Source organism: Lactuca serriola, chromosome 8 (assembly GCF_051521515.1).
Source record: "Lactuca serriola cultivar US96UC23 chromosome 8, Lser_US96UC23_V15, whole genome shotgun sequence".
NCBI lineage: Eukaryota > Viridiplantae > Streptophyta > Magnoliopsida > Asterales > Asteraceae > Lactuca > Lactuca serriola.
Window position 1 is genome coordinate 310904610 of NC_136415.1, and position 23315 is coordinate 310927924.

The window sequence follows — 23315 nt, forward strand, 5'->3', positions numbered from 1 at the left end:
AAGGTTAGGACCTAACACAATATTTTATAAATTAGAGGAGGGTTGCTGTAGTCCAAGCTATAAACACTACTAGAAAAAAGGCCTTTTACGACGCTCATTGCGTGTCATAAAACACTCAGACGACGCGCAAATGTGCGTCAACGAAGGTCCTGTCATATAGAGAGACGACGCGCTTTTGCGCATCGTCTATAGATGACGCGCATTTACGACGCACATTTATGACGCGCATTTACGATGCGCGGTTATGACACGCAATGCGTATCAAGGAAGGCCCTGTCATAAAGGAAGACGACACACATTTGCGTGTCGAAACCTTACGACGCGCGTGTTTATGACACACAATGCGTATCAAGGAAGCCCCAGTCAAGAAAGGCCATGTCATAAATGAAGACGACACACATTTTTGCGTATCGTTATTTTAATTTTTTTTTTAAATATATTTATATATTTATTAATTTATAAATTAAATTTGCATTTAATCTCTCATAATAGAAATAAAATCCCATATACACAAAATACAATCCATTGCATAACATAAAATAAAATATCATATACAAAAAATACAATCCATTGCATTTAATCTGTATGTATGACAAAGACACATGTGTTAAACTTGTACATTACCATTAACATCTAATCGTATGGACTCGAGTGTTAAACTTGTTACCATTAACATTTGATTCGTAAGTCCTTTCAACAAAATTGTTACCTGCATAAATGAAAACAAACAGGAACATTAACAGCCCAACTATGAACAATTTCACAAGATGCGCCAAAAATGATGATCATTAATAACTCCTTTCAAGGATAATTTGGTTTGGATAGAAGATTAAACTAAATACAAATCATAAAGAATCTAAAAAAAGTCAAATAGGAGACTGCTATATATTACTCAACTTTATGATCAATTTGAAGCTTACTCTTGTGGTATAATAAACTGTGTTTGCAAGTAAAACTTACACATGGTTGCTTTTGGCAACTGATTTTGACATGTTATGATAATTTTTTTTGTTTTGGAAGCAACAATTCATTACCAAATGGGAGACTGTTATATATTGTACATATAATTCTAGTAAATTCTACCAGAAGAGTGCATGTGCAATTCAATCCTAGACACAAATATCCTAGTATTCATCAGATTTTATCTATCCACGATACAAAATAATCAACATGCCATTGAATTTATAACAGGGGTAAAGTCGTAAAAACTCCAAAAAACTATACCTATTGTCCCAGATTAGTCAGGAACTTTTTTGTGTCCACATTAGGTCATTGAACAAGTGTTTTTGTGGCTATAGAAGAGTCAACATTTTAAAGTTGACTTAACCTTTAAACCTGCTATTACCAACCCATAAGGACCTAATATGAAACAATGGGCATAGTTTGTTGGAGTTTTTCCCTTTATAACAAATATCAGGCATTATTTTAGCAGCAGGTGATGGAACATGATATGAAACTAACCTCCTTGGATGTTGTGCTTGTAGCAGGTGCATTTGATGTCTCTATTGGCCCAGGGAAAACAATTGTTACCCGGAATATTGTGACAACTGCCAATTCAGGTCATTCTCGGACTCATGCATCTCTATAAAAACCATTCATGCACAACATGCCATGACCTAGTAGTATAGATTAGGTCAAAAATCTTGCATAAACTAGGATCCAACTGAGGTCTAGGACTAATATACTTGATACTTACAATTCTAGTAAGTTGCTTAGCTACAATAGGAAATGCCAATACTATAATTAATAAAGCCTCAAGCTTTGTTATAATTGAAATAGGGTATAAAACTCTAAAAATAAATTAAAACATTCTAATTATACTTCAACATATTGTTGAATATCAAACAATATTCCAAAAACCCTAAAGAGCCAAAAATCCAAAGTTATAAATTATAAAGCTTAAAAACTTTATAAAATTTGGCTATAAACTTCCTAATATCAAATTTTTATTAATCAAATTATGAATTATAGTCAATGAAATAGAAATTAAATAACCAAGTATTAATCATAATTTATTTGTTGAAAACAAGATTTTAAATAAATCCAAATTTGCTTAATAAACACTTTTATAAAATTAGGATTTTTATAAAGATTTAGGAGGGAATTTTATAAAGTTTAAAATTTAGGAGAGAGGAGGCCAAAATGCATGCAAAAAACGGCCATCACCTCTCCCCATGCCCTCTCTCTTCCCCAAAACACAATCATTAAGCTTAAACCTTTACTCCACCTCTTCCCTCTTCACTCTCTCACTTCACTCTCTTCACACACTTCACTCTCTTCTTCCCTCTCTCTAAACTCACGAAAATCCTCTCATTTCTCTGCCAAATTTCAAGACTTTGAAGCCCTTGAAGTGTTCCTACTTCTCTCAAGGTCAAAACCAAGGTAAACAACAACATCTTCTTCCATAGTTCATGGTTAAACTTCATTTCTTCTTAATCTTCTCTACTTTTCGGATTCTATGCCTTTCCATGGCTAGAAATCTTTATTCTCCCCTTGTGGTTTGTAGATTCTCACCATAACACAATGCATGTGTTAAAGATGGTGAAAATCCGGGATCAAACCCATGCAAGGAGTGGAAAAGATGCACATATGGTCATGTGACATCAAAACCTAATATTTCATGTTCTTCTCCATTTATTTTGTGTTCATGCATGAACAAAAGCATTTAAACCATTTCTAGTACATCTTGGATGCTCATTCATTCCATGCATGTATTAGAAATCGGGCCTTACCAAAGACATGCATGATGTTCTTGTTGAAATACCTTAATAATGCACACAAGCAAACATGCAATCTGCCAGATTACTTTGTTCGACTTTGAACAATCATAACTCAGTCATTTCTTAACCAAATCATGATATTCTTTTTGTATTGGTTATTTCCACGAATTAACTTTCAAACCCAACTGGTCTTACTGTAAAATATTAAATATCCGATTTTTGGCAGATTTTACAAAAAGGTTGCGCATACAGCTCTTTTTCTGTGATCACTATTTTTATCTTGCTTAAACAATGGCCTTAAACCCAACCATAAATCTGAGGAAAAATACCTTAGAAACTTAACATATCTAGTGAATGAAGGGTGAAATTTCGTGGCTTAAAACCTCACAGAATGGGCTACACAAATTCATGAACTTCAGCCACATCTACACTTCATGCATTATTGCATGCAACTTTTCTTAAATTGTTTGGAATCATTACCCTCATTTCTCTTCTGAATACATTTTTTTACATTTTTCCTTTTGAAAGCCCTTGCATGCATGAGATAATCTGGAAAATTTCAAGAGCTTTTGTTATTTCTTTGATTTATTAGAGTTATTGCTAAAACCAAGGGCATAAATCATATAAAATACTTCCAGAGGTCAATAAATCCTAAATAAATTCATGGATGATACTTATGGGGAATAATGACCCCTAACCAAATTTCAGAAATTTTTGTTACTGTTTAATACGATTTCTAATTTTCTTTTATTTAGGACATGATAAATTACAAAACCACCTTAGAGGATATGAAAATTGTATCTAACAATTTTCGCATACCTTAACTGTTATGGGTGACTTCAGAAAATAATTTCAAGATTTTTCATCATGTCTTACTATTTTTACCAATTCTTGGTAATTATAATGGTCTAAAAATGGGAAAAATAGTTCTGATTATCCAAAATTCATGAACATTTACCAGGATATAATATTATACAGTAGGAGGTTACATAAAAATTTTGAATATTTTTCTCTACTGTAAACTATTTTTCTCTTATTTTCTAAAGTTAATTGCACTAAAATACACTTAAATATACATAAATACCCAAAACCGGTTTATACATTATGAAAACCACTTTTTATATTTTTCCCAGGATATTTATACTGTAAATGATGTTACAAAAATTTATGGTGATTTATTTTAACTGTTTAATATTATTTCTTTAATTAATGACTATTTAAAGAAATAAAACAAGGAAAAATACAAATAACCACTGAAAAATATCTTTTATATTTTTCCCAGTGTAGTTATGTATAATAACAATTAAATAAAAAGTTTGGCTAATTTCGGAAACTGTTTTCTATTTATTTCAATTTTTATTGGAATAAATGCCCATAAATCATAAAATATAATTAAACAGCTTGAAAATCCATTTTTATATTTTTCCCAGCATTGTAATGTGTAATAGCAGTTAAATAAAAAGTTTGAGAATTTTTATCCCTCGAATGCTATTTTCGTGAATTTATGTTGTAATAAGGACTTAAAAATTTGGAAAGTTTATATTCCAAGGTTGTAATTAATCGCCCGATATATAGAATTTCATTACTTCAGAAAAAGTGTAACTAATTGATATAAAATCCAATACTAAAACATAAATTGGCATTTCCCTATATGTAGAATTTAGTATATTAGCATTAGATATCGACATGGAAACTCACTAGTGCGTGTGTTTGATGTCGTAGGATCCCGGTAGTAAGACGTTGGTGCATCCCGAAGTACTGCTTGTGTCTACACAAAACATCGTGAGTATTCACGCACTCCCCTATTTTCAGTTTTATGTTTTGGGGTGGAAAAGCATGTCCAGAAAAACTATTATTTGTATGTTGTATTTAAATTGATTTGTATCAAACACGATTGCTATTGTATTGCTATGTTTCTTTATGTATGTCTATGCAACACGGAACATGAGAACTTATCGTACTAAGGCCCTTCCCTTATCTCTAACCATTAACTCTTTGAGCCAATGGTCATTATGGATAGCGCTATTAGGAATTGACAACTCCTCACTCGCCCGAATCGCTGGAGTGCATGATACCATATTCATCTATGGAACGATAAGCATAGATCTCGATAGGGCTTCAGTCATAGGTTTGGTTGAGACTCATTGTTTGCTCATACACATACAAACTCGTTTCTCGTTATAGCAATAAACTTGTATTCATTAATAGCAATCAACTTGTTTATCATTGAAGCAATGTACTCGTATTTACGAAAAGCCTTATTGTACGCTCGATTTTTATAAACTTGTGATACTCACCAACTATTTTCATAGTTGACGCTCGTTTTACATGCTTTTTCAGGAAGTAATTAGTAAGTGGATGTAAAGATTCATCATCATAGAGCATGCTGCATCGTGTTGAAGCTATTATGAAGCTATATTTTGAGCAATGTTATTTTGAAAAACTTGTATTTTGTTTCTTTTGAAGCTATGGGTTGTAAACTTTTAAATATTGCTATGGTGATGTATCTTTATCTTTTGCATTGAAACCGTTATCGCTGTCATACCTTGCGTTTCCGCTTTAGCGGGGTGTGACAGAAGTGGTATCAGAGCTAAAGTTATAGAGAACATCGGTTTTTCTTTAAGAAAACACAACCTATAACTAAAACTTACAAAGAAATTCTTTTTACATCAAACATATTACTAATATAATTAGGTCGGGAGTTGTATTATTGGACCTCGATTAAACATAGCCTGATCACCTATGTTTAATTAAGAAAAGATTTATACAAAGCTTGAGCTAATTATAAGGGGAATATGTTCAACAAAAATATTTGAGAAAACTTTATTTCAAAATTTCAAAAGGTTAATTTTGGTGTGTGTAAGCATTGCATATTATAGGCATGCATTGTCATTTATTTCATATCTCATTGAAACTATGTCACAGTCCACTATGTCAATATCGTCATCTTCCCGTGCTACCGCCTCAGCCGATGAATCCGGCTACGTCACTGTTATTCCTCGACGTAATCTCCCCGCCTCGGTAGAAGAAGACCCATCAGAGGATACGGAAGATACTGGGAACTCAGTGGAGATCAGCAATGACGACGCCCCGAGTCAACGACGCGAGGCATCACCTACATCGGTGTTGCCACAGCCACCGCTTTATGGACTTCGCATTCGGAGGACGGCGAGGAAGAGTGTTCCCATTCCAGGAAGGATACCCGCCAGCACAGTAGGACATGGCACGACAGGACCTAGCGGAGCAGGACCCAGCGATGCAGGACCGAGAGCACCCTCACGTCAGCAAGTCATAGGGATACCTGTCAGACAGCCAGGTATGACCCCTGAGGAGTCCCGGAGATTGCAGTCGATAGCAGCGGGCCTACGTCACAGTCTCGCTGTGATAGCTGGGCATCGAGAAGTTTTGGATGAAGTCTTGGCAGGAATGGAAATCTTGTATCAGCATTCGATGGAGACTGCTAACACTGCTAGTGCTGCTAGACGAGAGGCAGGTCATGCGATGACAGCATATTATGTGTTTGGTGGGCTGTTCCTGATTGTGGTGTTGATGCTTCTTGTTGGGATAGCGATTGGCTTTTGGTTCTGATTTCAGTATTTTGTTTTATTTTGTTTTGAAATGAAAACCCATGTTGGGTGTCTTTTGGGAAAAATATTTAAAACTTTATTTTGGGATTGATGTATTGGTTTGGTTTTAAGATTATTTCAAATGGTAATGAAAAATTTTATTTTATGTTTGAAAACTTTTACTATGAGGTCAAACCCTAAAATTTATTTGGTAAATAGTTGAATAAAAGAGATTTTTCTTTTCTTTCCTTTCTAAAACCTATATGCATAGTATTAATGCAAACCATTAGTTTGACAACACTTGCGGTTTTCAAAATAGTAGTGAACTAAATATTATACATTATTTTATGTATTTATACGTATTTCTTCTCCTGTGTCATAGAACCATGTCAGGCAGGCCTAGTCGCGGGCGCCCACAGAACGAAACACTCGATGTTGCTCAAGTTGTAGCACAACAGCTCTTGGAAGCAATTCCAAACATTGTTACTCAGGTAACTGCAGGACTTAATGCTAACCAAGGAAGTAGTGGAGGAAACCGGGGAAGCAATGAAAGAGAATGTAACTACAAGTCCTTTATGGCCTGTAAACCTAAGGAGTTCTATGGAAAGGAAGGTGCGGTCGGGTTGCTGAAATGGATTGACAGCATGGAGTCGGTCCTTCACATTAGCAAATGCCTCGAGCGCAACAAAGTTGAGTATGCATCTTGCCTATTCCAAGATAGGGCATTAACCTGGTGGAATACTCTAGTGCAAACCCGAGGCCGTACAGCAGCATATCAGCTAACTTGGGAAGACCTAAAGAAGCTGTTGATAGAGGAGTATTGTCCCAAGGATGAACTTCAGAAACTTGAATCTGAATTCTGGAACCATTCTATGGTTGGAACACAAATAGAGAAGTACACAGTCCGATTTCATGAACTAGCAAAACTAGTACCTCACATGGTTACTCCTGAGGAGAAACGGATAGATCGTTACATCTGGGGTCTGGCACCAGAGATTCGGGGAATGGTTACCTCAGCAAACCCAACTACCATTCAAAGTGCAGTAAGCCTAGCAAATCGACTAACCAATGATGTGATAAGGATGGGAGCATCAGCAAAGGAAAGCTCTAGTAGCAAGAGGAAGCCAGCAAATCAGGGAGAGAAGAAGTATGGAGGCAAGTCAGGGAGGAAGCAGAAAGTCTCAAGAAACTTTATGGTAAGAGCCCAGGAGCAAGAACCAGTGAAAACTCAAGGACAAGAAGTGCAGGAGCGAAAGCAGTACTCAGGGCCGCTTCCTAAGTGCAATAAGTGTAACTTCCATCACAAGGGAGCTTGCCCGGTGTGCCAAAACTGTAAGCAATCAGGCCATTACTCGAAGTATTGTAAGGTGAATAAGGAGGGAAAAAGGACATGTTACGAGTGCGGGAGTACTGATCATCTCCGTAGAGCATGCCCCAAACTGAACAATGGACCTGGTAACAATGGACAAGGCCAAGCCAGGCAAAACTTTCAAGGAAATCAAGTTGGACAGCCAAGAGGTGTAGCCTTTGTGATTGGTGCAGAAGAAGCTCGTCAGAACCCTGAAGTGATAACAGGTACGTTCCTCCTGAACAACCATTTTGCATCAGTAATATTCGATGCGGGAGCAGATAGGAGTTTTGTTTCTTTAGCATTTAGACCGTTAATTGGCTTGAAATCGGTAAAGATGAGGAATGCTTATGCTATTGAACTTGCTGATGGGTATGAAATTAGGGCTAGTGATATAATTCCTGGTTGTACTTTGAATTTAGCTGATAAACTCTTTAGCATTGACCTAATTCCTATAGAGCTAGGTAGTTTTGATGTGATAGTAGGGATGGATTGGTTATCCAAAAATAGAGCGGACATTGGTTGTTATGAGAAAGTCATTAGAGTGCCTCTCCCTAATGGAGAAACCCTTATCATACACGGTGAGAAGCCAGGAAGAAGTTTAAACATAGTATCAAGCGTGAAGGTTCACAAGTACCTGAAGAAGAATTGTATTGCATTCATGGCCCACGTGCTAGAAAGAGAACCAGAAGCTAAGCAACTCAAGGAGATTCCGGTGGTTCAAAACTATCCCGAAGTATTTCCGGAGGAATTGCCCGGTCTACCCCCTTATAGACAGGTCGAATTTCGGATAGACTTAATTCCCGGAGCGGCACCGGTAGCAAAAGCACCATATCGCCTTGCACCATCCGAGATGCAAGAACTATCCGGACAACTTCAAGAACTTCTAGACAAAGGGTTTATTCGACCAAGTTCTTCACCTTGGGGAGCCCCAGTGTTATTCGTCAAAAAGAAAGATGGTTCGTTCCGAATGTGCATTGATTACAGAGAATTGAACAAGTTGACAATCAAGAATCGATATCCCCTCCCTAGAATAGATGACTTGTTCGATCAGTTGCAGGGCGCTTCCTACTTCTCAAAAATCGACCTTCGGTCAGGGTATCATCAGCTAAGAATTCACGAAGAGGACATTCACAAAACAGCATTTAGAACCCGTTATGGACATTATGAGTTCTTAGTCATGCCTTTTGGACTAACGAACGCACCCGCTGTATTCATGGATTTGATGAATAGGGTCTGTAGACCATACCTAGACAGGTTTGTAATTGTATTTATCGATGACATACTTGTTTACTCGCGGACCAAAGAAGATCACAATAGACATCTAAAGCTAGTGTTGGAGCTGTTGAAGGAACAGAAATTGTATGCCAAGTTCACTAAGTGTGAATTTTGGATTCGGGAAGTACATTTTCTTGGTCATGTGATCGGCGAAAGAGGAATCCATGTAGATCCAGCTAAGATAGAGGCAATCAAGAAATGGGAGGCCCCCAAAACCCCGACAGAAATACGACAATTCCTAGGATTAGCTGGGTACTACAGACGCTTCATTGAGAATTTCTCTAGGATTGCTCAACCATTAACATCTTTGACCCAAAAGGATAGAAAATTTCTCTGGGAAGAGAAACACGAAGAGGCGTTTCAAATCCTGAAAAACAAGCTGTGCAATGCACCAATTCTGGCTTTACTAGAAGGATCAGAGAACTTTGTGGTGTATTGTGATGCGTCTCATCAAGGATTAGGATGTGTGCTAATGCAAAAAGATAAGGTCATTGCATATGCTTCCAGACAACTCAAACCGCACGAGAAGAATTATACCACCCATGATCTAGAACTAGGAGCAATAGTTTTCGCCCTTAAGATATGGAGGCATTATTTGTACGGAACCAAGTGCACCATTTATACTGATCACAAAAGCCTTCAGCATATCCTGGATCAGAAAATGTTAAACATGCGGCAGAGAAGATGGGTAGAGTTGTTTAGTGATTATGATTGTGAGATACGATATCACCCAGGAAAGGCTAACGTAGTAGCCGACGCTCTTAGTAGGAAAGAAAGAGTGAAACCTTCCCATGTGAGAGCTTTGGGAATGGTAATTCAGACAAGCTTGAAATCTCAAATCATTAATGCCCAGGAGAAAGCGTTATGCAAGGAAAATCTTCCCGGCGAAACTTTACATGGTTTGGAAGAAAGATTTGAAACCAAACCTGATGGAGTTCGTTATTTTAAAGACAGGGTCTGGATTCCAAGGGTTAATAACCTGAGAGACATGGTACTAGAGGAGTCTCATCGATCTAAATACTCCATCCACCCTGGAGCAGATAAGATATACAAGGATCTTAAAGAGTACTATTGGTGGCCTGGAATGAAAAAGGATATTGCCTTGTACGTTGGGAAGTGTTTGACATGCTCAATAGTCAAAGCTGAACATCAGAAACCATCCGGGTTGTTGCAACAACCTGAAATTCCCCAATGGAAATGGGAGCAAATATCTATGGATTTCGTTACCAAACTCCCTAGAACTGCTAGAGGTCATGACTCAATTTGGGTTATAGTGGATCGACTGACGAAATCTGCTCACTTTCTCCCCATTCGAGAAGATTTCAAGATGGAAAAATTGGCCCAAATCTACATCGACAAAATTGTTTCTCTGCATGGTGTACCCCTATCTATCATTTCCGATAGAGATAGTCGTTTTACATCTCGATTTTGGTGGATGTTACAGAGGGCACTAGGAACCAAGATAGATTTGAGCACAGCTTACCACCCTCAGACAGATGGGCAAACAGAGAGAACAATACAAACATTGGAAGACATGCTACGAGCGTGTGTCATTGAGTTCAAAGGAAATTGGGATACTCATTTACCTCTAATTGAGTTTTCCTACAATAACAGTTACCACACGAGTATCCAATGTGCTCCATATGAAGCATTGTATGGACGCAAGTGTCGTTCGCCCTTATGCTGGACAGAAATCGGAGACAGACAGTTGACTAGAGTCGAACTTATCCAGGAAACATCTGACAAGATTGCTATCATCAAGGATAAGCTTAAAGCTGCTAGAGATCGTCAGAAAAGTTATGCGGATAATCGTCGAAAACCATTAGAATTCCAAGTAGGAGACAAGGTACTTTTAAAAGTGTCGCCTTGGAAAGGGCTTGTGCGTTTTGGTAAGAAAGGAAAACTAAGCCCGAGATATGTTGGACCCTTTGAAATCCTTGAAAGGATTGGTCCAGTAGCATATAAACTCCAATTGCCCCAAGAGTTAAGCGCCATTCACGACACATTCCACGTCTCTAACCTTAAGAAATGTCTAGCCGACGAAACATTGATAGTACCCCTGGAGGAAATTAAGATCAATGATAAGCTGAGCTTCGTTGAGGAACCGATAGAAATCCTTGACAGGGAGGTAAAACAACTTAAGCGGAGTAAGATCCCGATTGTGAAAGTTCGATGGAACTCAAAACGCGGTCCGGAGTACACCTGGGAGCGCGAGGACTACATAAAGGAAAAGTATCCGCAACTATTCCCTTGCGATGACAAGCGATGACATAGAATGAATTTCGGGACGAAATTCTTTTTAAGTGGGGGATACTGTGACAACTGCCAATTCAGGTCATTCTCGGACTCATGCATCTCTATAAAAACCATTCATGCACAACATGCCATGACCTAGTAGTATAGATTAGGTCAAAAATCTTGCATAAACTAGGATCCAACTGAGGTCTAGGACTAATATACTTGATACTTACAATTCTAGTAAGTTGCTTAGCTACAATAGGAAATGCCAATACTATAATTAATAAAGCCTCAAGCTTTGTTATAATTGAAATAGGGTATAAAACTCTAAAAATAAATTAAAACATTCTAATTATACTTCAACATATTGTTGAATATCAAACAATATTCCAAAAACCCTAAAGAGCCAAAAATCCAAAGTTATAAATTATAAAGCTTAAAAACTTTATAAAATTTGGCTATAAACTTCCTAATATCAAATTTTTATTAATCAAATTATGAATTATAGTCAATGAAATAGAAATTAAATAACCAAGTATTAATCATAATTTATTTGTTGAAAACAAGATTTTAAATAAATCCAAATTTGCTTAATAAACACTTTTATAAAATTAGGATTTTTATAAAGATTTAGGAGGGAATTTTATAAAGTTTAAAATTTAGGAGAGAGGAGGCCAAAATGCATGCAAAAACCGGCCATCACCTCTCCCCATGCCCTCTCTCTTCCCCAAAACACAATCATTAAGCTTAAACCTTTACTCCACCTCTTCCCTCTTCACTCTCTCACTTCACTCTCTTCACACACTTCACTCTCTTCTTCCCTCTCTCTAAACTCACGAAAATCCTCTCATTTCTCTGCCAAATTTCAAGACTTTGAAGCCCTTGAAGTGTTCCTACTTCTCTCAAGGTCAAAACCAAGGTAAACAACAACATCTTCTTCCATAGTTCATGGTTAAACTTCATTTCTTCTTAATCTTCTCTACTTTTCGGATTCTATGCCTTTCCATGGCTAGAAATCTTTATTCTCCCCTTGTGGTTTGTAGATTCTCACCATAACACAATGCATGTGTTAAAGATGGTGAAAATCCGGGATCAAACCCATGCAAGGAGTGGAAAAGATGCACATATGGTCATGTGACATCAAAACCTAATATTTCATGTTCTTCTCCATTTCTTTTGTGTTCATGCATGAACAAAAGCATTTAAACCATTTCTAGTACATCTTGGATGCTCATTCATTCCATGCATGTATTAGAAATCGGGCCTTACCAAAGACATGCATGATGTTCTTGTTGAAATACCTTAATAATGCACACAAGCAAACATGCAATCTGCCAGATTACTTTGTTCGACTTTGAACAGTCATAACTCAGTCATTTCTTAACCAAATCATGATATTCTTTTTGTATTGGTTAGTTCCACGAATTAACTTTCAAACCCAACTGGTCTTACTGTAAAATATTAAATATCCGATTTTTGGCAGATTTTACAAAAAGGTTGCGCATACAGCTCTTTTTCTGTGATCACTATTTTTATCTTGCTTAAACAATGGCCTTAAACCCAACCATAAATCTGAGGAAAAATACCTTAGAAACTTAACATATCTAGTGAATGATGGTTGAAATTTCGTGGCTTAAAACCTCACAGAATGGGCTACACAAATTCATGAACTTCAGCCACATCTACACTTCATGCATTATTGCATGCAACTTTTCTTAAATTGTTTGGAATCATTACCCTCATTTCTCTTCTGAATACATTTTTTTACATTTTTCCTTTTGAAAGCCCTTGCATGCATGAGATAATCTGGAAAATTTCAAGAGCTTTTGTTATTTCTTTGATTTATTAGAGTTATTGCTAAAACCAAGGGCATAAATCATATAAAATACTTCCAGAGGTCAATAAATCCTAAATAAATTCATGGATGATACTTATGGGGAATAATGACCCCTAACCAAATTTCAGAAATTTTTGTTACTGTTTAATACGATTTCTAATTTTCTTTTATTTAGGACATGATAAATTACAAAACCACCTTAGAGGATATGAAAATTGTATCTAACAATTTTCGCATACCTTAACTGTTATGGGTGACTTCAGAAAATAATTTCAAGATTTTTCATCATGTCTTACTATTTTTACCAATTCTTGGTAATTATAATGGTCTAAAAATGGGAAAAATAGTTCTGATTATCCAAAATTCATGAACATTTACCAGGATATAATATTATACAGTAGGAGGTTACATAAAAATTTTGAATATTTTTCTCTACTGTAAACTATTTTTCTCTTATTTTCTAAAGTTAATTGCACTAAAATACACTTAAATATACATAAATACCCAAAACCGGTTTATACATTATGAAAACCACTTTTTATATTTTTCCCAGGATATTTATACTGTAAATGATGTTACAAAAATTTATGGTGATTTATTTTAACTGTTTAATATTATTTCTTTAATTAATGACTATTTAAAGAAATAAAACAAGGAAAAATACAAATAACCACTGAAAAATATCTTTTATATTTTTCCCAGTGTAGTTATGTATAATAACAATTAAATAAAAAGTTTGGCTAATTTCGGAAACTGTTTTCTATTTATTTCAATTTTTATTGGAATAAATGCCCATAAATCATAAAATATAATTAAACAGCTTGAAAATCCATTTTTATATTTTTCCCAGCATTGTAATGTGTAATAGCAGTTAAATAAAAAGTTTGAGAATTTTTATCCCTCGAATGCTATTTTCGTGAATTTATGTTGTAATAAGGACTTAAAAATTTGGAAAGTTTATATTCCAAGGTTGTAATTAATCGCCCGATATATAGAATTTCATTACTTCAGAAAAAGTGTAACTAATTGATATAAAATCCAATACTAAAACATAAATTGGCATTTCCCTATATGTAGAATTTAGTATATTAGCATTAGATATCGACATGGAAACTCACTAGTGCGTGTGTTTGATGTCGTAGGATCCCGGTAGTAAGACGTTGGTGCATCCCGAAGTACTGCTTGTGTCTACACAAAACATCGTGAGTATTCACGCACTCCCCTATTTTCAGTTTTATGTTTTGGGGTGGAAAAGCATGTCCAGAAAAACTATTATTTGTATGTTGTATTTAAATTGATTTGTATCAAACACGATTGCTATTGTATTGCTATGTTTCTTTATGTATGTCTATGCAACACGGAACATGAGAACTTATCGTACTAAGGCCCTTCCCTTATCTCTAACCATTAACTCTTTGAGCCAATGGTCATTATGGATAGCGCTATTAGGAATTGACAACTCCTCACTCGCCCGAATCGCTGGAGTGCATGATACCATATTCATCTATGGAACGATAAGCATAGATCTCGATAGGGCTTCAGTCATAGGTTTGGTTGAGACTCATTGTTTGCTCATACACATACAAACTCGTTTCTCGTTATAGCAATAAACTTGTATTCATTAATAGCAATCAACTTGTTTATCATTGAAGCAATGTACTCGTATTTACGAAAAGCCTTATTGTACGCTCGATTTTTATAAACTTGTGATACTCACCAACTATTTTCATAGTTGACGCTCGTTTTACATGCTTTTTCAGGAAGTAATTAGTAAGTGGATGTAAAGATTCATCATCATAGAGCATGCTGCATCGTGTTGAAGCTATTATGAAGCTATATTTTGAGCAATGTTATTTTGAAAAACTTGTATTTTGTTTCTTTTGAAGCTATGGGTTGTAAACTTTTAAATATTGCTATGGTGATGTATCTTTATCTTTTGCATTGAAACCGTTATCGCTGTCATACCTTGCGTTTCCGCTTTAGCGGGGTGTGACAAATATGGTGGGCCATTAGTGGTATTTGAACATTTCATGCTGCCTCTATTGTCATACACTCTTCTATTTGTTTAAACAAGTTATTGGTGTATTAATAATTATTCATGTCAAAGTAAAGAGAGATACTTGCCACAAAGCATAAAGCACATATTATCAATACAAACAGAAAGTAAAGAGAGAACAAGAACATAAAAAAATACCTGCTTTCACGATCACGATCAGGTTCTCTAATTTCCCTTTCTTTTTCTTTTTCTTTTTCTTTGTCTTTCTCTTTCTTTATCTTTAACCTCTCTATCATGGCTCTTTAACATCTCTATCAATTTTTTTTTCCAGGAAACATATATGTATGCACCTTAAGATAATTTCCATAAAAACACTTTAATTCATGTGCTAACACTATTACAAATAAACATAGAATTTATTGGTAAAACAGAAAAAAAAAAAAGTTTACATACAGGGTACTTTGGACAATATGTTGGTTTGGTCATGATGTATATGATATGTAATAACTTAAATAGACATCAAGTGACAACCATAAAACTTAACTTCACAAAAAGAGACATTAATTAATGACTCCATATTGCACTTCTCCAAGAAAATGACTCCATATTGCACTTCTCCCTGTAGAAAAGGTAATATAAAATGTTATAAGGCGACTCAAATATTAGCTAACTAGATCCAATACAGCTCATTGCAGGTACCCATATTTTTTGTGTTGAACCTTCAATACAGCTCATTGCAGCTACCCGTATTTCCTGGTGATCACTAGACAATGGAACAAGAACAGAATAAAATAGTTACTTACACAGAAGTGTAGACTTTCTTTTTGGACAGCATCAGCAACACCTACAATCAGAGAAGTCTTGTAAGAATACCCTTTTGCTGGTGCTGGTGCTGCAATAGCAGCCCATGGATCATCCTCATCAACAACACACCCACTCCCACTCCCTCCTGCTACTGCTGCTTTCACATTCAAATTTGAAGACCTTGAAGCCAATTTTGGGGCAGGAGCTGGGTCAGGGGCAGTTATTGAGCCCCATAAATCATCATATGCATCTTTGCTCACATGTGACGTAGATTTCGGCCGAGGAATTGATCCTGGAAAGAAAAAACAAATACAATTCTATAAAATTAACAAATAAATAAAAAAGTTAGAAAATGAATAAATAAATAATACCTTGTGGTTTTGTGTGTACGACAAGCCGTTTTTGAGCTGCTTCGATGTTTGCAAGAGTAGGTGGCAACTTTTCGTCTTCTAGTGGCAACATATCGTCCCACCCGTCTTTTTCAATCTCTTCATCTTCATGAATACCGATACTGTTCTCGAGCTCCCCCCAGTCGTCAGTCGAGGTAGGTGACACCGGTGCAGGTTGATCCGCCATGTCACCACCATAATCTAAACTTCCACCTCGGACTAGTGTTGTTGTACTTTGGGTATGTGTACTTGATACTACTACTAAGATGATACAAATCCAGTAATTATTTTACCATAAAAAAATTAAACTTATGTTTGTGTCTAGTGTAGTTTTTGTTACAACAATGTTTACATGTAGTGGGGACAACAGAAACAAGAGGTGACGTGGATTTTGGAGGCATTGCTTGTGTGGTTTGTTCAGAGGGTTTGCCTTTTGTTGTCAAAGAGTTCATTGCCCATCTGTATTATAAAATTATAAATTACAATTGCATGTATTGTTGGTTGGGTTTCAGTCTTACTTTTTAAAGCCAGCATGAAACAAAATAAATAGATTACATACCCAAGTATACATGCGTTCCCTGGAAGTGATGAAATTGTGGACCCCATACGCTCACTGCTACCCCCACCAGATGTCTACAAAAACATAGTATTAAACACGTTGTTTAATAATAACCAATGATATATAATATAATATAGCCAGGGATTCCAAAAAGAAAATGAAACAACAACCTTTTCATGGTACTGCTTAACTATCTACAAAAACTGTTCAACTGCTTGGAAAGCCTTTGACCGGACATCACTGTAGAAAATCAAAAAAATTTAATTTTAATTTGGAAAATTAAACACTGGCTAATACAACTAAAGGAAAATAAGATAACCTATGAGGATCAATTGTGAGAACAACAACATTTGGCAGTATACGAGCTGCAATCTCTTGGGGTTCAAAATACGAGCTGGTGGCACATAGAGCCATTATACCTGCCAACCCCAGAATGAGTATTTGTATTTTAGAAAAAATATTTATATATAGAAAGAAAGATTGATAATTAATTAAGTAATTTCATTGGGGGAAAATATAAAACCAAAGTAAATTGACCTGCTCATCTAGCAGGAGGAAATGTATCACGCACAGTGAACGCATTAATCAACACTCTCTTGCGTGTCTGCAATTTTATTAACCATAAATAAATTAATAAATAAATGCATTTGCTTCAAGGAAAGAAAGGAGTTTTGAAATAATCAGTGAGTATTTTACTAAAAAATGCAAATGGGGGGTTTTACTAACTATGGGATAAATTCATTTCAACAAAGATATGGGAAAAGCATTTATAGGTTTGAGATTAATATATTTTAATAAAACTTACCATATGATTCCCATGTATGATGGCCCTTCATATGTAGCTATGTTTCATCTACTATCATGCCCAAAAAAGAGAAATTAAATATTAGCAATTTTCAAAATATGCAAGAAAATATTTTTGAAACTAAACCTAGTTGAAACAGAATATAATCTGAACCTTTAAACCATCGAGACCATTTGCATCTGCATGTCTACAGCCTGTTCAATATGAACACAAACAAGAATCACTGATTATTCATTAGATTTTAGCATTCATAAAATGTTATTGATGTAGAGCATACCTGCTAGGAATTGTTGATGAGCAGCAGCCACGAGTGGAAGAGGAAATATAAGCGACTTGGCTGTGTCTAAAATAGTCCCCTGTAATACACAAGAGCGATTGTCACCAGCTTCTTCAATACCTCCGCCACAAGAGCATATGCATTATTTGACAAACTAAAACAACAAAGTTTATAGTTTAACACAACATGTTCCCATATGATTTAACATATAATGAGAAAAGTGAAGTGAAGTGGTGATCACATACCATTCACGTGCAAGCATTGAGCATAGAAGACATAGTTTTTCTTGTGGAAAGTTTAGCAGCATAATGTGGGAGTCATATTCTGTATTAGCACCAGAAGATGAAGGCTTAGAGGCATGATCAGCTTTGGGTGATTTGGTATTTGAGCCTAAGCCACCAGCATCATCAGCATTTAGTGTGGACATCTGAGCAGGTTATTCTTCAGGAGCAGGAGCTTGCTTGCTTTCCGCATTGTCAATGATCACATCTAACAAGTTCAGCAGCTGAAATGCAGCAGATCAAACATCAATTAGGGAAGAAGAAAAGAAAAATACATTTATGATTTTACCAAAAGAAATGAATGTGCAAATTCTACCTGCTCAAGATGTGCAAGAACTACTTCAAAACACAATAACACATAAAAGAACAATACATGTAATCTACCTCAATGTTATTGCTATTGTACATTACACTTCAAATTTAATAAAAACATGTGTAGTTCCTTGCTCAAAATATATAATATAGCATGAAAACGCAAGAGTCACTCATTGGGGCATTTTATCAAACAGTTGGTGTTCACCACAAAGTATCCCTAAACAGGCAGTGATTAATTATTTAAAGATTACTAGGTTGTTGTCTTATGTAGTAACAAAGCAACCAGAAATAACAAGCAGTAGCCTGAGTTGTAGGAGCGTAGAAAAATAAAATATCAACTGTGTTTAGAAGATTCAAAAGATTTACAAACAGCGTAATTCATAAAAACAAAGTGTTTACTGATGACTATACTAAGATTTGATTACTCACCTGCATATATAAATGCGTGATGGTTCCATCATTGGCAGTGGGTAACAAGTTCACGACATCAACCACTCTATAGTCACAAAACCTTGTGGTGAGATTCTTGAGGGTTTCAACGAACCTATTAGGCTCGAGAGTAACCAGGTCGTAGGGGTGTGATGCCATATCGTGAATCCATAGCCAAGCTGGGTGAAGGAACAATTATTAACTCCACGCCGGAGTACTTGATATGAGATGCGAGCTTCGTTGCGTTATTCTTTAAGATAAACAAAAGGGATTCAGTAGTGTTGGAGGTGGATTAGGTTTTACAGAGAAAAGGAGAAGGAGACAGTGAAAGTTGTCGGCTGGTGGAGAGGATGAACTCGTTATTCCTTGATCAGAGAACGAAACCTGCAAACAAGGTCCAAGGTTTACATGGAAACCTTAAAAGATGGAATAAACCTAGACAATGGCCATTATAGATTGATAGATTGAAGACCTGGAGTGATCCCTTGTGAAGAAAGTTGTGCGATTACAGAGAGTCCTTGTTGACTGAATCCAAAGATTCCGTCAATGGCTCTATCGGGTTTGGTTAAATCCCCAGTTTGGAATGTGCTACATCTGGTTCATGAACTAGCCAAGTTAATTAGGGTTTTTTTAATGAAAAATGAAAGGGGTTAATGGATTGGGATGATGTCCTACCTGAGAAAACAAAGAAAAAGAAGGAGACCTCGCAGTTCAATTACGATTCACCTTCGAGGTTTACAGAGAGACGGGAGGTAGAGAATGAAGGGAGATCTAGAAGAGAGAGTATCAGAGAAGGGAGAGTGGATTGCAAGGATGAAAAGTAGATAGAAGATAAAAAAAAACAAGGCGCGTTTTCAAAATTTGGGGATTTCGTTTCCCCCTTCATTAACTAAAAGCGCATTTCATTAAAATTATAAAGCGACAGGTACAGATGACGCGCGTTTAAGATAAAGCGCCCTCCGTGTTTTTAATTTTTTTTCCTGAGACACTAAATTAAGGGCACGCAATAATGCGTGACGTAAATCCTTAAATTTTTTGGAGAGATGACACTATTTTAAGGGCACGTCCTTTTGCGTATCATTAATCAGCGTGTGTCGTAAAAAGCGCGTCATTAAAGGTCTATTTTCTAGTAGTGAAAATATTTGAAGGTAGGTTAATGACGATTCACCAATTTGCGTATCATTATAGATTGATAGATTGAAGACCTGGAGTGATCCCTTGTGAAGAAAGTTGTGCGATTACAGAGAGTCCTTGTTGACTGAATCCAAAGATTCCGTCAATGGCTCTATCGGGTTTGGTTAAATCCCCAGTTTGGAATGTGCTACATCTGGTTCATGAACTAGCCAAGTTAATTAGGGTTTTTTTAATGAAAAATGAAAGGGGTTAATGGATTGGGATGATGTCCTACCTGAGAAAACAAAGAAAAAGAAGGAGACCTCGCAGTTCAATTACGATTCACCTTCGAGGTTTACAGAGAGACGGGAGGTAGAGAATGAAGGGAGATCTAGAAGAGAGAGTATCAGAGAAGGGAGAGTGGATTGCAAGGATGAAAAGTAGATAGAAGATAAAAAAAAACAAGGCGCGTTTTCAAAATTTGGGGATTTCGTTTCCCCCTTCATTAACTAAAAGCGCATTTCATTAAAATTATAAAGCGACAGGTACAGATGACGCGCGTTTAAGATAAAGCGCCCTCCGTGTTTTTAATTTTTTTTCCTGAGACACTAAATTAAGGGCACGCAATAATGCGTGACGTAAATCCTTAAATTTTTTGGAGAGATGACACTATTTTAAGGGCACGTCCTTTTGCGTATCATTAATCAGCGTGTGTCGTAAAAAGCGCGTCATTAAAGGTCTATTTTCTAGTAGTGAAAATATTTGAAGGTAGGTTAATGACGATTCACCAATTTGCGTATCATTATAGATTGATAGATTGAAGACCTGGAGTGATCCCTTGTGAAGAAAGTTGTGCGATTACAGAGAGTCCTTGTTGACTGAATCCAAAGATTCCGTCAATGGCTCTATCGGGTTTGGTTAAATCCCCAGTTTGGAATGTGCTACATCTGGTTCATGAACTAGCCAAGTTAATTAGGGTTTTTTTAATGAAAAATGAAAGGGGTTAATGGATTGGGATGATGTCCTACCTGACAAAACAAAGAAAAAGAAGGAGACCTCGCAGTTCAATTACGATTCACCTTCGAGGTTTACAGAGAGACGGGAGGTAGAGAATGAAGGGAGATCTAGAAGAGAGAGTATCAGAGAAGGGAGAGTGGATTGCAAGGATGAAAAGTAGATAGAAGATAAAAAAACAAGGCGCGTTTTCAAAATTTGGGGATTTCGTTTCCCCCTTCATTAACTAAAAGCGCATTTCATTAAAATTATAAAGCGACAGGTACAGATGACGCGCGTTTAAGATAAAGCGCCCTCCGTGTTTTTAATTTTTTTTCCTGAGACACTAAATTAAGGGCACGCAATAATGTGTGACGTAAATCCTTAAATTTTTTGGAGAGATGACACTATTTTAAGGGCACGTCCTTTTGCGTATCATTAATCAGCGTGTGTCGTAAAAAGCGCGTCATTAAAGGTCTATTTTCTAGTAGTGAAAATATTTGAAGGTAGGTTAATGACGATTCACCAATTTCCACCATGAAAAACGAAATAGATTATTAGGTTTTAATTGCTTTTGAAACTCCTAGATTCTTTGAGATTCATTGAACTTTTCAATGGTATGTTTCAATCTCGAGTGTTCCCTTTAGGTTTTGTGACTGGGATGTCGAGGATCACAAAACAAGGTGTGAAGTAACCATGCAAATTACTTGGTACCCTTAATATTCACCCCTCAATTGATGTGTCGGTTAACCACACGCGCTCCACCGATACTATGATAAACATTAAGTTACCCTTTGCCTACCTTGTTAAGTCCAGGTTAGTGTGTCGGTTAACCACATACGCTCCACTACGACTTAATCAAAGTGCAAAGTGTAATATCATGGGTTAGCACCTTATTCACATTTTCCTAAAGTAACTAAGATTGGGAATTCATAAAAATATTTAGTTACTTTATATTCATCATATTTTTAATGAAGTTTTAAAGTCCTTGTCTTACCCATTCGGCAAACGACCCTCCACCGATCAAGGAAGCGGTGGGTGAGAATAGACACCCATTAAGTTGCCATTTTATAGGCAACAACCTTATACCCCCCCTTATAGACCTGCTTCATGAATGAAGCCTACTAACGGTAAACGACTTTTTCTTATGCATATATAATTATTATTAAACTTATAATATTATAAAGTATAAGGGTTGAATTTTACCTTTAAAAATTCTAGGGGTTGGAACTAAAGTTTTTAGAGTGAATTTACATGTTCCAAAACTTGAGGGCATGTTTTGTAACTTTACAAAAATTTTCATTTCATAAGTATGAGTTAATGGTTTAATAAAATGAGTGACTTTTCATTTTATGTAACCTATGTGTTTCTTTAATGGTCTTTAAATGTGTGACTTTTGGTATTTTGATAATAGCAAGTTACAAATAATTCCTATGAACTTCTAAACTCATAAGTTCATGAACATGCATATCAACAATTTCAAGAATCATAAATTAACCTTATATGAAACTTGAAATTTTGATAATAGCTATTAAAAATGGATTAGCATAACCATTACACCATCTAAAACAAGTTTTATAACACCAAAGCAGTTTAGGGTAATATTTCTAGTCCATTTCCAGCAGCAAAACTCGAAAATCTGCATTTTGGGGCTCCTACTCGTCGAGTGCATGAACCTACTCGGCGAGTAGGATGAGTTTACTCATGGACTCGGTGAGTTCATGCTGCAGAGTGCATAAAAACGGATTGTTTTTTCACAATTTTGCATCAAGTATCAAACAAAAAAGCCTAGGCTCTGATACCACTGAAGGGTTTTGAGCATTCTAACACTCCTATGGTGTACATGCAACCCTAGAAACCTTGGATCTATGTTTTTCTACGATACATGCAAATTTGTTTTTCCAAGGTTCATAACCTATCTATCATACATGGGGAACTTTTAAACATAAAAGATAGTAAGAAATACATACCTTTAGTTGCTTGAATTCCTTAAGAACCTTGTGAGCCTAGCACCTCAAGTGTGATGCCTCAAATGTCTCACACAATGCCAAATATGCTTGCAATAACCTTGAAAGAAATATAACACTTCTAAAATCAGCTATCTCCTCTTGTTCTCACTCTCTAGTGCCGATTTTGGTCTACAACATGTTGCTTATATAGTGTGTCATAATTAGAGTTACACCATGTAAACCCTAATCGTAATGACTTTTCATTTCTTGGATCCATGGGTTCAAAAACACCATGGAGCCTCCATAGAGCATCCTATGGGTTTTAGCCCAACTTTATAATCGATGGAGCATTAGCCCACTATGCAAGTATGGATGATTTACACAATCAACCCAAATATTTAATTAGTCTTCTTTTGTT

General features: G+C 36.1%; 1 protein-coding gene across 1 annotated transcript; it reads left to right on the forward strand.

Annotated features, from left to right (window-relative positions):
- Positions 1–6672: 6672 nt before the first annotated feature.
- LOC145068247 (uncharacterized) lies at positions 6673–15338 on the forward strand. The gene is made up of 3 exons (XM_079015205.1): positions 6673–7482; positions 9733–10275; positions 15315–15338. The coding sequence occupies exons 1-3, from the start codon at positions 6673–6675 to the stop codon at positions 15336–15338; spliced, it is 1377 nt and encodes a 458-aa protein (XP_078871331.1).
- The last annotated feature ends 7977 nt before the right edge of the window (positions 15339–23315 follow it).